The 17,564-nt window shown below is 46.1% G+C and overlaps 1 protein-coding gene across 1 annotated transcript; it reads left to right on the plus strand.

The window, feature by feature from the left end:
• Positions 1–12,670: 12,670 nt before the first annotated feature.
• On the plus strand, positions 12,671–17,169 carry LOC100279841 (putative protein kinase superfamily protein). The gene is made up of 3 exons (NM_001360999.1): positions 12,671–13,359; positions 15,990–16,405; positions 16,510–17,169. The coding sequence occupies exons 1-3, from the start codon at positions 12,903–12,905 to the stop codon at positions 16,927–16,929; spliced, it is 1,293 nt and encodes a 430-aa protein (NP_001347928.1). The 5' UTR covers positions 12,671–12,902; the 3' UTR covers positions 16,930–17,169.
• The last annotated feature ends 395 nt before the right edge of the window (positions 17,170–17,564 follow it).

Here is a 17,564-nt window from a genome sequence, read left to right on the forward strand (position 1 = left end):
TTTTATTCTTTTCTGTTTTATGCTATAATTTCTTTTCTTCATTTCCAAGTTCATTTTGAATTTCGAATTTTAATTCAAACTTGTGCCACATCATATTGTTAAGTTTAGAAATACCACTTTTAGAAATATAATTATATATTTATTATTTATATTTTCATAGGCTTTCTCTCTTTTTATCCTTTTCTTTTCTCCATTCTAAGATTTCTTTTAGATCTCAAATTCCACTTTGGACTTTACTATATTTATTTTATATTATTTTTATTTTGTCACAATTAATGCACACAAAATAAAACCTCAGCATGATGCATAAATTAATAGTACGTCTTTTATTATTTATTTTTTTGCTTCTAATGTGGTGTTCACATGTGTAAATGAATAGAGGCAATACATATAAGGGAAATAATCTCATTTTCTATGCTTTTACAAATCGGGTATTACAGTTAAGTCGCATGTTCCCGCACAGAATGCACCAGAGAGGGTTGAAATACCAAAGAAAATTGAAGGTATACCCGATCCTGTTAAGAGGCCTCATAACAAAAGGACAGGAACTCTGGCTTCTCAAACCCCAAATACTTGGAGACGTCCTGGGAAAAGAGGGCGAAAGGACTTACCACAGCCAGTAACGAAAATGCCCCAAAGCAAGAAGGGGAGCCAGACGAGACCTGGCACTGGGAAGGAACACATGAAGAAAAGAATTCCAAACTTGAACCTTCCCGTTGAAGAAACCGCCAACCCAAACATGTGCGCACACAAAGGCGATGAAAAACTAAAGGAACTCGCTCCCGCAACAAGAAGCAGCAGGGAAACGCAAGAAGAAATGCAAGAAGCATCCCATGATGAAATGGCCATAAACTATGTATTAACTGGAGAATGCATGAACAGAGCTGAAAGTCGCCTAGAGGGGGGGTGAATAGGCAAATCTGAAATTTATAAAGTTTAAGCACAACTACAAGCTAGGGTTAGCGTTAGAAATATAATCGAGTCCGAAAGAGAGGGCGAAAACAAATCACAAGCAAATAAGAGTGGATGACACGGTGATTTGTTTTACCGAGTTTCGGTTCTTGCAAACCTACTCCCCGTTGAGGTGGTCACAAAGACCGGGCCTCTTTCAACCCTTTCCCTCTCTCAAACGGTCACTTAGACCGAGTGAGCTTCCTTCCTTGATTTCCTAGGTCACTTAGACCCCGCAAGGACCACCACACAATTGGTGTCTCTTGCTTTGCTTACAAGGCTTTGAGCGTAAAAATGAGAGAAAAAAGAAAGGCCAACCAAGCAACAAGAACAACAAAAGAACACAAGTCGATCTCCTCACAAGTCCTAAAACTAGAGTTGAATTGTGGACTTTGATTCGATCGGTGGCTTTGATTTGTGTCTTGGAGTGTTGTGTATTGCTCTTGTATTGAATGAGGAGTAGTGAATGCTTGGATGTCTTGAAGAGTGGTGGTTGGGGGTATTTATAGCCCCAACCACCAAAATGGCCGTTGGGGAAGGCTGCTGTCGTATGGCGCACCGGACAGTCCGGTGCGCCACCGGACACTGTCTGATGCGCCAGCCATGTGACATAACTGTTAGGGTTCGACCGTTGGAGCTTCTGACATGTGGGCCACCGGACAGTCCGGTGGTGCACCGGACAGGTCCTATTCACTGTCTGGTGTGCCATCTGACGCTTGCTCTGACTCTGCGCGCACAGTCGGGACTGTTCACTGTTCAATGTAGCCATTGCAGACGACCATTGGAGTAGGTAGTCGTTGCTCCGCTTGGCACACCGGACAGTCCGGTGAATTATAGCGGAGTGGCTTCCCAAATTCCCGAAGGTGGCAAGTTTGGAGTTGATCTCCCTGGTGCACCGGACACTGTCCGGTGGTGCATCGAACACTGTCCGGTGGCACACCGGACAGTCCGATGCGCCAGACCAAGGCAGCCTTCGGTTGTCTTTTGCTCTTTTTATTTGAACCCTTTCTTGGACTTTTTATTAGTTTGTGTTGAACCTTTGGCACCTATAGAACTTATAATCTAGAGCAAACTAGTTAGTCCAATTATTTGTGTTGGGCAATTCAACCACCAAAATCATTTAGGAAAAGGTGTAAGCCTATTTCCCTTTTAATCTCCCCCTTTTTGCCAACACAAACCAAAGCAAATATATAAGTGCAGAATTGAACCAGTTTGCATAAGGTAAGTGCAAAGATTACTTGGAATTAAATCAATATTTATTTTATGAGATATGCATGGATGCTTTCTTCATATTTAACATTTTGGACCACGCTTGCACCACTTGTTTTGTTTTTGCAAACTCTTTTGGAAATTCTTTTCAAAGTCTTTTTGCAAATAGTCAAAGGTATATGAATAAGATTTTGAGAAGCATTTTCAAGATTTGAAATTTTCTCCCCCTGTTTCAAATGCTTTTCCTTTGACTACACAAAACTCCCCCTTAATGAAATCCTCCTCTTAGTGTTCAAGAGGGTTTTATATATTAATTTTGAAAGGGGTTATACCAATTTGAAAATTCTATCAAATATAAGATACTAATTGAAAAACTTTCTTTTACTATAAATTGGAAAGACTACATTTTTGAAATTGGTGGTGGTGTGCGGTCCTTTTGCTTTGGGCTAATACTTTCTCCCCCTTTGGCATGAATCGCCAAAAACGAATACTTATGAGTGAAATATAAGCCATTTCATCAAACTTTCTCCCCTTTTGGTAAATAATATAGGAGTGAAGATTATACCAAAGTGAAGAGCGGTGTGGAGTGACGGCGAAGGATGAATAATTCGATGGAGTGGAGTGGAAGCCTTGTCTTCGTCGAAGACTCCATTTCCCTTTCAATCTATGACTTAGCATGAAATACACTTGAAAACCACATTAGTCATAGCACATGAAAGAGATATGATCAAGGTATATAAATGAGCTATGTGTGCAAAATATCAATCAAAATTCCTAGAATCAAGAATGTTTAGCTCATGCCTAAGTTTGGTAAATGTTTTCTCATCTAGTGGCTTGGTAAAGATATCGGCTAATTGTTCTTTGGTGCTAACATATGCAATCTAAATATCCCCCCGTTGTTGGTGATCCCTCAAAAAGTGATACCGAATGGCTATGTGCTTAGTGCGGCTGTGCTCAGCGGGATTATCCGTCATGCGGATTACACTCTCATTATCACATAGGAGAGGAACTTTGGTTAATTTGTAACCATAGTCCCTAAGGGTTTGCCTCATCCAAAGCAATTGCGCGCAACAATGGCCTACGGCAATGTACTTGGCTTCGGCGGTAGAAAGAGCTACAAAATTTTGCTTCTTTGAAGCCCAAGACACCAGGGATCTTCCCAAGAACTGACAAGTCCCTGATGTGCTCTTTCTATCAATCTTACACCCTGCCCAATCAGCATCTGAATATCCAATTAAATCAAAAGTGGATCCCTTGGGGTACCAAAGGCCAAACTTAGGAGTATGAACTAAATATCTCAAGATTCGTTTTATGGCCCTAAGGTGAACTTCCTTAGGACCAGCTTGGAATCTTGCATACATACATACGGAAAGCATAATATCCGGTCGAGATGCACATAAATAAAGTAGAGATCCTATCATCGACCGGTATACCTTTTGATCTATGGATTTACCTCCCGTGTCGAGGTCGAGATGCCCATTAGTTCCATGGGTGTCTTGATGGGCTTGGCATCCCTCATTCCAAACTTGGTGAGTATGTCTTGAATGTACTTCGTTTGGCTAATGAAGGTGCCCTCTTGGAGTTGCTTGACTTGAAATCCTAGGAAATACTTCAACTCCTCCATCATAGACATCTCGAATTTTTGAACCATTATCCTACTAAACTCTTCACAAGTAGATTTGTTAGTAGACCCAAATATGATATCATCAACATAAATTTGGCATACAAACAAATCATTTGCAATAGTTTTAGTAAAGAGAGTAGGATCGGCTTTTCCCACTTTGAAGCCATTAGCGATAAGAAAATCTCTTAGGCATTCATACCATGATCTTGGGGCATGCTTGAGCCCATAAAGTGCCTTAGAGAGTTTATAGACGTGATTAGGGTACTCACTATCTTCAAAGCCGGGAGGTTGCTCAACATAGACCTCCTCCTTGATTGGTCCATTGAGGAAGGCACTTTTCACATCCATTTGGTAAAGCTTAAAGCCATGGTAAGTAGCATAGGCAAGTAATATGCGAATTGACTCAAGCCTAGCTACGAGTGCATAGGTTTCACCGAAATCCAAACCTTCGACTTGTGAATATCCCTTGTCCACAAGTCGGGCTTTGTTCCATGTCACCACACCATGCTCATCTTGCTTGTTGTAGAAGACCCACTTGGTTCCTACAACATTTTGATTAAGACATGGAACTAAATGCCATATCTCATTTCTAGTGAAGTTGTTGAGTTCCTCTTGCATCGCGAACACCCAATCTGAATCCCTTAATGCGTCTTCCACCCTGTATGGCTCAATAGAAGACACAAAGGAGTAATGTTCACAAAAATGAGCAACACGAGATCGAGTGGTTACCCCCTTTTGTATATCACCGAGGATGGTGTTCACGGGGTGATCTCGTTGTATTGCTTGGTGGACTCTTGGGTGAGGCGTTCTTGGACCCTCATCATCTTCCTTGTCTTGATCATTAGCATCTCCCCCTTGATCATTGTCCTCCTCTTGAGGTGGCTCCTCTTGATCTTCATTTTCATCATCTTGAGCTTGATCCTCATCTTGGGTTGGTGGAGATGCTTGCATGGAGGAAGATGGTTGATCTTGTGCATGTGGAGGCTCTTCGGATTCCTTAGGACACACATCCCCATAGGACATGTTCCTTATCGCGACGCATGGAGCCTCTTCATCATCTAGCTCATCAAGATCAACTTGCTCTACTTGAGAGCCGTTAGTCTCATCAAACACAATGTCACAAGAAACTTCAACTAGTCCGGTGGACTTGTTAAAGACTCTATATGCCCTTGTGTTTGAATCATAACCAAGTAAAAAGCCTTCTACAGCCTTAGGAGCAAATTTAGATTTTCTACCTCTTTTAACAAGAATAAAGCATTTGCTACCAAAGACTCTAAAATATGAAACATTGGACTTTTTACCGGTGAGGAGTTCATACGATGTCTTCTTGAGGATTCGGTGAAGGTAGAGGCAGTTGATGGCGTAGCAAGCGGTGTTGATTGCTTCTGCCCAAAACCGGTCCGAAGTCTTGTACTCATCAAGCATGGTCCTCGCCATGTCAAGTAGAGTTCTATTCTTCCTCTCCACTACACCATTTTGTTGTGGCATGTAGGGAGAAGAGAACTCATGCTTGATGCCCTCATCCTTAAGAAAGCCTTCAATTCGAGAGTTCTTGAACTCCGTTCCATTATCGCTTCTAATCTTTTTGATCCTTAAGCCGAACTCATGTTGAGCCCGTCTCAAGAATCCCTTTAAGGTCTCTTGGGCTTGTGACTTTTCCTGCAAAAAGAACACCCAAGTGAAGCGAGAATAATCATCCACAATAACTAGACAGTACTTACTCCCGCCGATTCTTAAGTAAGCTATCGGGCCGAATAGGTCCATGTGGAGTAACTCAACTGGCCTGTCAGTCGTCATGATGTTCTTGTTTGGATGATGAACACCAACTTGCTTCCCTGCTTGACATGCGCTACAAACCCTGTCTTTCTCAAAATGAACATTGGTTAGTCCCAAAATGTGCTCTCCTTTTAGAAGCTTATGAAGATTCTTCATCCCAACGTGGGCTAGTCGGCGATGCCAGAGCCAACCCATGTTAGTCTTAGCAATTAAGCAAGTGTCGAGTTCAGCTCTATTAAAATCAACTAAGTATAGCTGACCCTCTAACACTCCCTTAAATGCTACTGAATCATCACTTCTTCTAAAGACAGTGACACCTATATCCGTAAAAAGACAGTTGTAGCCAATTTTACATAATTGAGAAACAGAAAGCAAATTGTAATCTAAAGAATCTATAAGAAAAACATTGGAGATAGAATGGTCAGGTGATATAGCAATTTTACCAAGTCCTTTGACCAAACCTTGATTTCCATCCCCGAATGTGATAGCTCTTTGGCGATCATGGTTTTTCTCATAGGAGGAGAACATCCTTTTCTCCCCAGTCATATGGTTTGTGCACCCGCTATCGATTATCCAACTTGAGCCCCTAGATGCATAAACCTACAAAATAAATTTAGGCCTTGTTCTTAGGTACCCAAACGGTCTTGGGTCCTTTGACATTAGAAACAAGCACCTTGGGTACCCAAACACAAGTCTTTGAGCCCTTGTGTTTGGCCCCAACATATTTGGCAACTAATTTGCCTGATTTGTTAGTTAAAACATATGATGCATCAAAAGTCTTAAATGAAATGATATGATCATTTGATGCAATAGGAGATTTCTTTTTAGGCAATTTAGCATGAGTGGATTGCCTAGAACTAGATGCCTCACTCTTATACATAAAAGCATGATGAGAGCTAGAGTGAGACTTCCTAGAATGAATTCTCCTAATTTTGTGTTCGGGATAACCGGCAGAGTATAAAATGTAACCCTCGTTATCCTGAACCATGGGAGCCTTACCCTTAACAAAATTAGACAATTTCTTAGGGGCATTAAGCTTGACATTGTCTCCATTTTGGAAGACAATGCCATCCTTGATGCCAGGGCGTCTCCCACTATAGAGCATGCTTCTAGCAAATTTAAATTTTTCATTTTCTAAGTCATGCTCATTAATCTTAGCACTAAGTTGAGCTATGTGATCATTTTGTTGTTTAATTAAAGCTAAGTGATCATGAATAGCATCAACATTAATATCTCTACATCTAGTGCAAATAGTAACATGCTCAATGGTAGATGTAGAGGGTTTGCAAACATTTAATTCATCAATCTTAGCATGTAACATGACATTTTCATTTCTAAGATTGGAAATAACATTATTGCAAACATTTAAATCTTTAGCCTTAGCAATTAATTTTTCATTCTCAATTTTAAGGCTAGAGAGTGATGCATTCAAATTGTCAATCTTAGTAATCAAACTAGCATTATCATTTCAAAGACTAACAAGAGAATCATCACAAACATTTACATTCTCAACCTTAGCAATTAAATTAGCATTATCATTTCTAAGGTTTGAGATGACATCATGGCAAGTGCTTAGCTCACTAGTTAATTTTTCACACTTTTCTACTTCCTAAGCATAAGCATTTTTAACTTTAACATGCTTCTTATTTTCTTTAATAAGGAAATCCTCTTGGCTATCCAAGAGTTCATCCTTCTCATGAATAGCACTAATCAATTCATTCAATTTTTCCTTTTGTTGCATGTTTAAGTTGGCAAAAAGGGTGAGCAAATCATCCTCATCATCACTAGAGCTAGCCTCATCACTAGATGTTGCATATTTAGTGGAAGCTCTAGATTTTACCTTCTTCTTTTTGCCGTCCTTTGCCATGAGGCACTTGTGGCCGACGTTGGGGAAGAGAAGACATTTGTTGACGGCGATGTTTGCGGCGTCCTCGTCGGAGGAGGAGTCGGTGGAGCTCTCGTCGGAGTCCCACTCCTGGCAAACATGGGCATCGTCGCCCTTCTTCTTGTAGTACCTCTTCTTTTCCTTCTTCTTTCCCCTCTTGTCGTTATCCCTGTCACTATCACTAGACAAAGGACATTTAGCGATAAAATGACCGGGCTTACCACATTTGTAGCAAACCTTCTTGGATTAGGGCTTGTAATCTTTCCCCCTCCTTTGCTTGAGAATTTGGCGGAAGCTCTTGATGATGAGCGCCATCTCCTCGTTGTCGAGCTTGGAGGCATCGATGGGGAGCCTACTTGATGTAGACTCTTCTTTCTTCTCCTCCGTCGCTTTGAAGGCGACGGGTTGCACCTCGGGTGTGGAGGTAGCGCCTCGCTCGATGATTTGTTTGGAGCCTTTGATCATTAGTTCAAAGCTCACAAATTTTCCTATAACCTCCTCGGGAGACATTAGCTTATATCTAGGATCACCACGAATTAATTGAACTTGTATACGATTAAGAAATACAAGTGATCTTAGAATAACCTTGACCATTTCATGGTCATCCCATTTGGTGCTCTCGAGGTTGCACACTTGGTTCACCAAGGTCTTGAGCCGGTTGTACATCGCTTGTGGCTCCTCCCCTTGATGAAGCATGAAGCGACCGAGCTCCCCCTCGATCGTTTCTCTCTTGGTGATCCTTGTCACATCATCTCCTTCGTGCGCGGTCTTGAGCACGTCCCAAATATCTTTGGCGGACTCTAACCCATGCACTTTGTTATACTCCTCTCGACTTAAAGAGGCGAGGAGTATAGTTGTTGCTTGGGAATTAAAGTGTCGTATTTGGTCGGCCTCATCCGAGTCATAGTCTTTATCCCCCACCTGTGGTACCTGCGCTCCATACTCAACAACTTCCCATATGCTTTTGTGGAGTGAGGTTAGATGACCTTTCATTCTAGCACTCCACATAGAATAATCTTCACCCTAAAAATAGGTGGTTTGCCTAATGGAATGGAAAGTAAAGGAGTATGTTTAGGAATGCGAGGATAGCGTAGGGGGATCTTACTAAACTTCTTGCGCTCATGGCGCTTAGAAGTGACGGATGGCGCGTCGGAGCCGGATGTAGAAGGTGATGAAGAGTCGGTCTCGTAGTAGACCACCTTATTCATTTTATTTTTCTTCTCGTCGCTCCGATGCGACTTGTTGTGTGAAGGGGATCCCTTCACCTTGTTGCCGGACTCTCCCGGTGGAGCCTTCCCGTGGCTTGTGGCGGGCTTTTCGCCGGTCACCATCTCCTTCTTGGCGTGATCTCCCGACATCACTTCGAGCGGTTAGGCTCTAATGAAGTACCGGGTTCTGATACCAATTGAAAGTCACCTAGAGGGGGGTGAATAGGCAAATCTAAAATTTATAAAGTTTAAGCATAACTACAAGTCGGGGTTAGCGTTAGAAATATAATCGAGTCCGAAAGAGAGGGCGAAAACAAATCACAAGCAAATAAGAGTGGATGACACGGTGATTTGTTTTACCGAGGTTCGGTTCTTGCAAACCTACTCCCCGTTGAGGTGGTCACAAAGACCGGGTCTCTTTCAACCCTTTCCCTCTCTCAAACGGTCACTTAGACCGAGTGAGCTTCCTTCCTTGATTTCCCGGGTCACTTAGACCCCGCAAGGACCACCACACAATTGGTGTCTCTTGCTTTGCTTACAAGGCTTTGAGCGTAAAAATGAGAGAAAGAAGAAAGGCCAACCAAGCAACAAGAACAACAAAAGAACACAAGTCGATCTCCTCACAAGTCCTAAAAACTAGAGTTGAATTGTGGACTTTGATTCGATCGGTGGCTTTGATTTGTGTCTTGGAGTGTTGTGTATTGCTCTTGTATTGAATGAGGAGTAGTGAATGCTTGGATGTCTTGAAGAGTGGTGGTTGGGGGTATTTATAGCCCCAACCACCAAAATGTCGTTGGGGAAGGCTGTTGTCGTATGGCGCACCGGACAGTCTGGTGCGCCACCGAACACTGTCCGGTGCGCCAGCCACGTCACCCAACTGTTAGAGTTCGACCGTTGGAGCTTCTGACATGTGGGCCACCGGACAGTCCGGTGGTGCACCGGACAGGTCCTGTTCACTGTCCGGTGCGTCATCTGACGCTTGCTCTGACTCTGCGCGCGCAGTCGGCACTGTTCACTGTTCACTGTAGCCGTTGCAGACGACTGTTGGCGCAGGTAGCCGTTGCTCCGCTTGGCACACCGGACAGTCCGGTGCTACACCGGACAGTCCGGTGAATTATAACGGAGTGGCTTCCCAAATTCCCGAAGGTGGCAAGTTTGGAGTTGATCTCCCTGGTGCACCGGACAGTCCGGTGTGCCAGACCAGGGCAGCCTTCAGTTGTCTTTTGCTCTTTTTATTTGAACCCTTTCTTGGACTTTTTATTGGTTTGTGTTGAACCTTTGGCACCTGTAGAACTTATAGTCTAGAGCAAACTAGTTAGTCCAATTATTTGTGTTGGGCAATTTAACCACCAAAATCATTTAGGAAAAGGTGTAAGCCTATTTCCCTTTCAAGAGCAACAGCCAACATAGAGATATATTTCGCAAAGAAAGTTGCCTCGATCATTGATCATGACCTGGAACCGACATCTATCGCAGAGTGCAAGAAAAGACCAGATTGGGATAAATGGAAAAAAGGCAATTACTGCGGAATTAATTTCTCTAGACAAAAGAGAGGTGTTTGGCCCCGTAAGCCACACACCATCCCACATACACCCTGTAGGTTATAAGTGGGTATTCGTCCGCAAGAGAAATGAAAATAATGAAATATCAAGGTACAAAGCAAGGCTAGTCGCTCAAGGTTTCACTCAGCGCCCTGGAGTTGATTATGAAGAAACATACTCTCCAGTCATGGGAGGAATTACCTTTAGATACTTGTTCTCATTGGCAGTGAACTTAAATTTAAAAATGAAACTAATGGATGTTGTGACGGCTTATCTTTATGGTAACTTGGATACAGACATCTATATGAAAATACCAGAAGGAATCCCAGTCCCAAATCGAGACGAGAAAAATATAGCATTATAAAGTGTTAAACTTAAGAAATCACTATATGGATTGAAACAATCAGGAAGAATGTGGTATAATCGACTGAGTGAATTTCTAAGCAAGAAAGGCTACACAAACAACGAGGATTGCCCATGTGTCTTTATACAGCGATCCCCGAATGGATTCTGCATTATATCAGCATATGTTGATGACTTGAACATCATAGGAACACATGAAGAAATTGAAGAAGCAAGCTCATATTTGAAGTCTGAATTTGAGATGAAAGATTTGGGTAAAACCAAATTCTGTTTAGGCTTGCAGCTTGAACATTTTGAAGGTGGCATATTAATCCACCAATCAACTTACACTCAGAAAGTATTAGAAAGATTTGGTTTTGAGAAGGCATACCCTGCCAAAACACCTATGATCGGAATGTCATTACATATAGACCAAGACCCATACCGACCTAAGGAAGAAGGGGAGGAAGTTCTTGGAGTTGAATACCCGTACTTAAGTGCAATTGGAGCGCTAATGTATCTAGCAAATAGCACGAGACCAGATATTGCATTTGTCGTGAATCTGTTAGCAAGATACAGTGCGGGACCCACCAAAAGGCATTGGAAAGGGATCAAGGACATCTTCCGTTACCTACAAGGAAGCAAGGATCTTGGTTTGTTTTATCGAAAAAATCAAGATCTAAATCTTATCGGGTATGCTGATGTTGGATACCTGTCTGATCCACATTCAGGCAAATCTCAAACTGGATATGTATTTCTTTGTGGAGGAACTGCAATTTCATGGAAGTCGTCAAAACAAACTTTGGTCTCGACTTCAACGAACCACTAAGAAATTATTGCATTATATGAAGCCTCGCGTGAATGTGCATGGCTTCGAAGAATGATCAACCATATCCAATCTGCATGTGGGTTGAATATTGAGCAAACACCCACAATCATTTTTGAAGACAATGCAGCTTGTGTCGCACAAGTTCAAATGGGTTATGTGAAAAGCAATCTTACGAAGCATATAAATCCCAAATTCTTCTATGCACATGAACTACATAAGATGAATGAGATTAAAATATTGCACACTAAGTCATGTGAAAATCTCGCAGATATGTTCACAAAGTCACTTCCTGCGTCATCCTTTGAAAGATGCGTCCGAGGACTTGGAATGATGAGACTTAGAGAATTGCAGATCTCAGGGGGAGAAACTTCACACACACCTAAATAAATCTTAAACGTAAATTTTAAGTACCCAAATAATCTAGAAGATTAAATTGTTATATTGGGTAAATTGTACTTTTTTCCTTTATGTGAGTTTTCATGAAAGTTTCTCACTAAGGTTTTGATGAGGCAATTCATGCGACACAGCAAGCGTGAGCTATGTACTCTTTCTCCAATTTTTCCCACTAGGTTTTTATGGAATTTTGGGACATATGCATCTCGTGGCATTAGGCCAAAGGGGAGTGTTAAGAAACCTTTCTTGGGCCAGGAAGGCCTATGTGGCCCATATGCCTGAAACCCTAGTTATTGTCTATAAATAGAGAGGAGATCCACATATCATGTAATCTTGGATAGCAGCACCATACAGTAATAAAGAATCAGTCCATCTCTACACTATTGTCTCCTTGTATTCTACTATTATTTAGTTAAGTAGTACTTGAACTACACTCGGTAGCAAGGGGTTCTTAACACGGATAACCGCTCAGTATTCCATATCATCATGGCGTCGAGGCTTGTTGCTCTCGTCATGATGATGAATGGCCATGGTCGTCCTTCCGTGTCTCTTGGTGGGGAAACGGACGTGGATCAGCATCGACTCCGTTCTGCTCATGCGTGCGTGTGTGTGTGGGAGACGGACCTGACCAAGCCGGCAGCTGTGCCGCTTGCTTCCTCCCGGTTTCCCACGAATCCGTTCCATGCCGCTTGCTGCCTCGTGTCGTGCTGCGCCCACGGACTCCCCTCTGTTCTGTGGAACCGCCGGGCGGAACGGAACAACACGGCGTTGTTGAACGCGCAGACGCGTACTTTGCCGCGACAGAGACGGGTCTTGAACAATAGCAGCAGCACCAGCTGTCGCTTCACCCGATGCGCTCTTGGTCTTGGAGCCCCGTCCCGACCCCGCACGAAAATCCCACCCACCGCCGCCCGTCTCCCGCTCAAGCCCCGCCTGCCGAGCTAGCTAGCTTCCCTCCAGCCCCGTCCGCTCGCCTGGAAGCTGCCTGCGCTTGCGCACGTGGGCGCGCAGTGGGAGAAGAACCCACCCACCTCCCGCGTCTGCGTACGTTTTTCACCCGGCCGCCTCGGGGGCTCAGGGCTCAGGCAGGCCGATACCCTCCCCAATCCCCACCGGCACCGAGGCGCTGGCCGACGAGGCCAGCATGAAGCCGCGGGCGTTCCTGGAGCGCCTGGCCCGCCCCTTCTCCTCCTCCCGCCGCTCCTCCTCCGACCAGTCCCGCCGCGACAGGGAGGAGGAGGCGGACCTCGAGGCGATCGCGGCGCGGGAGCAGCGCGCGTTCAGGTACGAGACCCTGGCGGCGGCGACGCGGAGCTTCTCCGAGAAGAACCGGCTCGGGCAGGGCGGGTTCGGCCCCGTGTACCGGGGCCGCCTGGAGGACGGCCGCGACGTCGCCGTCAAGCGCCTGGGCGCCGGCTCGCGGCAGGGCGCCCGGGAGTTCCGCAACGAGGCCACGCTGCTGTCCCGCGTGCAGCACCGCAACGTGGTCAACCTCATCGGCTACTGCGCCCGCGGGGCGGAGGACAAGCTGCTGGTGTACGAGTACGTGCCCAACGAGAGCCTCGACAAGATCCTCTTCTCCTCCTCCTCCTCCGCCCGCTGTGAGTCCTCTTCCTTCCTTCCTTCCTTCTCCATTGTTCCCTCCCTCTCTCTCTCTCTCCCACGCACGCCGTCAATTTCCACTGGTTGCTTCGGTCCATCGATCGCTCAAGTTCGCGCGATTCCCGTTTCGTGCGATCTCACGACGGGGTTGCCACTTCGTTGGGAGGGGATTAGATTCGCAGTTTGTAGTATACCACCACAACACAGGGAGAAATGCAATTAATCCGATCCGTTTGCTGATTGAAAACAGAGGCAGCCGATGCGTGGTTGGTGGCGATATTTTTTTCCCCTAGGGGTAGCCGGGTAGGCGGGGTAGCGCATCATCAATGCGCCAGGAAAATTAAAGTCGCGCATGGTACCGTTGTTGTGTTCCCTACGGTCTCAGGCTGGCTGGTTGATTGATCATTGATCCGTTCTACAAACCACACAAACCGATGGTATGAATGGTCCTCGCATCCACTTCCACGCTTCCACTTCCCTACGACGATAGCCTGTACTCGTCCTCCGTGCATGCATGCGACGCGTCCCTCGTCTCTCCAAGGGTCAATTGGTCATAACTCATAACTAACCAGCACCCGTATCCACGAGCATTAAAATAACTAAACATGTGCAGTTGCCAGTTGGGCTGTGATCATGACATCATGTAGGGCCCAAAGGGTCCCACCCCACCAGTCTTCTGACGTAGTCCGAAACATGTTTGTTTTTAAGACCAAGCAGTACTAATCTTTTCGGTATAGTTGTAGTTGGCTACTACTTGGCGTCCGATAAACAATCATTGTCATCAACTTATAATCTTTTTGGTAGGGCCTTGTTGAAGTTTCGTCACCGTCCAGATGGGAAAACAGTTTTTAACGCCAAAAATCTAAGTAATGGTTGCTTTAAGGCCATGACCCTGACGAGCCACTGGCTAGCTTCTCTGTATCCGTTGTTTTAGACTTGTGCTTCTCTTATTTGGTTCCAAACCTCCAATGGCAGTGCGTGTGTTTATTAAAAAAAAGCACTGTAGGTGCGCACTAGATTTGTTTGATTTTGTTGGACTCGGTCTATCCTTCCTTGTACTTAAGGATAGAGTGCCGCACTAGTGGTACTGCTCCATGTGCAGCGTGTTTGACTCCTCTGTGTGTAACCGTGTGCGCGCACGCGCTCCACCGGTCACCGGAGACCGGACGCGCTCTTTTGCTTGCACTTGCACGCGTTCCCTCCACCGGTCACCGGAGACCGGACGCACTTGCAAGCGTCTGTCCGGTCTCTAGCCCTGACTCATGAGTGTCGTCATCGTGATGCAAGAACGCTTGTAGGAGGGAGACGACAAAAGAGGCTAGTACTAGATTGTTTTCTCACTGGAACGTGCGTCTCTCTGAAGGGAGCATATCTGGTGCACATGCCATCTTGGTGCACATGTGCACATATTAAATCTCAGCCCACCATCTTTGATCTAACGTCAACTGACAATTTTGCAAAGAGACCCTCCCGCAGCCCTCCATACGTTGGAAACCCCCTCGCTCTTTTCCATCTCACGGACTCGATTGGAATCTGAACGTTTCATCTTCTTTCTCAGCCTCATCGCCGCCAGCCGAGCTCCTCCTGCCGCAGCCGTGGAACTCGTTCCCTGGCACAGCGTCATGGCCACGCCTCCGGCCGTCGGACCTGGCGGAGGCTTGATGGCCCTACTGACTGCCATGGACACACACTACGGAGGCCCCACTGACGCACGCGAAGCAGGCTGTGCTGGCCACTGACGCACGCGAAGAGCCTGATGCCTGATGGCGCTATTGACTGCCATGACGCACCCTGTAGAGGCCGCCCTGACGCACGCAATGTGCTGGCCACAGCGGCACACACCTCCTCTCAATCCTGTGTTGCAACACGATGGAGCAGCAAAGCAGGCTGTACTGATCCTGTTTTCAGCCATGTAGATGACGTCCACATACCTTCTCAATTAAACTACTCGTGCAAAATTTCTGTATCAATCAGAATTCAGAAGAAATAGTACAGCAAGAATACTGATGAGAAGAAACACCAGATAATAGAACAAAATAAGTAGCAGTCAGAGAAAGTGCTGGTAGTTATTTGCCTGCGTAACTTAGTGAAGATGAGCAAAATTGTAAAACAAAACAGCAGGAAATTCATATTTTGAGGTGGCTAATTCATTGCATTCTTTCCCTTGCGTGGCTTAGGCATTTCTTTTGCTCTCTTAATTCTTTTACTCCTTCCCTTTGAACGAACTTCAGTTGGTGGATGAATCTCAACTGTTTTTGGAATTTCACAACCAATGAAACTCTCATATTCTTCTTGAGGAGCTTGCACTGTGGTAGGCATAATTTGACCAAAAGAAGCCTCTATATTCATCATGCTTGAAACCAAGAAATCTATGCCTTCATCTGAACCCTTTCCTCTTTGAATCAAATCTTCTAGCTTGTTTCGAACCGACGCTATCTTTTTTTCTCACCATCCACAAGTTCGGCGTTTTATTTCTGCCACTGCGATTTCTGGATCGTTAATTCTGATTTGTGAGACGCACGACGGCACGAGAGAACATTGATCCTTTTTTTCTTACACTGTATCTGCAATTCTGCATATGCCTCTCAGCCTCTGAAGCTGACGCTGCTTGCCAATGTGACATGTCCAGCCAGCAGCAACAGCGACCGGTCACGACGAGCGGAGCTGACCTGGCCGCGGCGGCACGAGGTTGTGGTCGGCGTGGCGCGTGGCCTGCTCTACCTCCACGAGGATGCGCACACGCCCATCATCCACCGTGACATCAAGGCCAGCAACATCCTCCTCGACGACCGGTGGGTGCCCAAGATCGCCGACTTCGGCATGGCCCGTCTCTTCCCGGAGGCCGGCGATGGCCACTCCCGTGTTCATACCCGTGTTGCCGGCACTAACGGGTACATGGCGCCTGAGTACCTCATGCACGGCGACCTCTCCACCAAGGCCGACGTCTTCAGCTTCGGCGTGGTTGTTCTCGAGATCGTCTCAGGCCGCAAGAACTCCGCCTTTATCCCGCCCCCGGACGCCGAGGCCGACAGCCTCCTGGAATACGTACGTACTCTCTGCTTGTTTCCTCGTACTCTTCATCGTTAGCTAGCTTTAGCTTACCTTGTTTTAATAATAATGCATACGTTGGCCCATATGTACAAATGCAGGCATGGAGGCTGTACAAGAAAGGTCGGAGCTTGGAGTTGCTTGACCACGCGGTCAAGTCGTCGGCGGTGCCGGAGCAGGTCGAGCTGTGCGTTCGCATCGGGCTGCTGTGCGTGCAGGCTGACCCGCGGCTGCGGCCGGACATGAAGCGCGTGGTAATCATCCTGTCCAAGAAGCAGAGCACGCTCGAGGAGCCGACGCGTCCGGGGGTGCCCGGGTCGCGGTACCGGCGGAGGCCCCACGGCCTGCGCGGCACGCACTACTCTGCTGGGTCATCGTCCGGCACCAGCTTGCCGTCTACGTCCGCAACATCGGACGCGTCAGCGTCAGCGTCAGCGTCGGTCTCCAACGCCATGACGACGTCGAGCACCCACACCATGAGGAGCCAAGGCTTGCCCTCGCACCGAGAAGAACACGAGTAGGAGTAACAGGGCGAGCCCCAACTGTGTACATTTGTCAATTCTTTCCTGTTTTCTTCAGTTTGGTGTTAATTCCGATCAGGGTGGTGAATGGGATTGCAGAGTAGGTATAGATGTCATGATTGTTTTGCTAGCTTAGGATGGTGCTGAAAATTAAGCTATTGACGGGTCCATCACCGAATCTGTGGTAGACTGCAGGCAAAAACTGTGTATATATAAAAACGAGAAAAAGCAATTTTTTTTAACGAGAAAGAACAAATTCTAAGAGTGCGTTTGGTTGGAGAGTCAACTAGAATAGAACAGATCTGTCGGTACCTTGAAACAAGGGTACCCCTTACTACAATATGAAGACGCGGTGTCCGTGCGGCTATCTCTAGTCGCGTGGTGAACAGCACCCGACCCCACCACGTGGACGGATCCAGGGCCGCCACGTGGCCAGAGAAGACAATATCCTCCAAGGTACCAACGGTGGGTCTGGACCCCATAGGAAAGTGTCGGACCCCTGCATATACGGACCGGACCTTCGGGCAGGGTCCAGGACCTCCGCAGGTACAAACCGGACCCCCGGGACGGGTCCCGGACCTCTCTGTGTGGGGTCCGGGCCACTCACAGTGGGGTCTCGGGATTCCGAGACAAGG

The sequence above is a fragment of the Zea mays genome, chromosome 7 (genome assembly GCF_902167145.1).
Source record: "Zea mays cultivar B73 chromosome 7, Zm-B73-REFERENCE-NAM-5.0, whole genome shotgun sequence".
In the NCBI taxonomy this organism is placed as follows: domain Eukaryota; kingdom Viridiplantae; phylum Streptophyta; class Magnoliopsida; order Poales; family Poaceae; genus Zea; species Zea mays.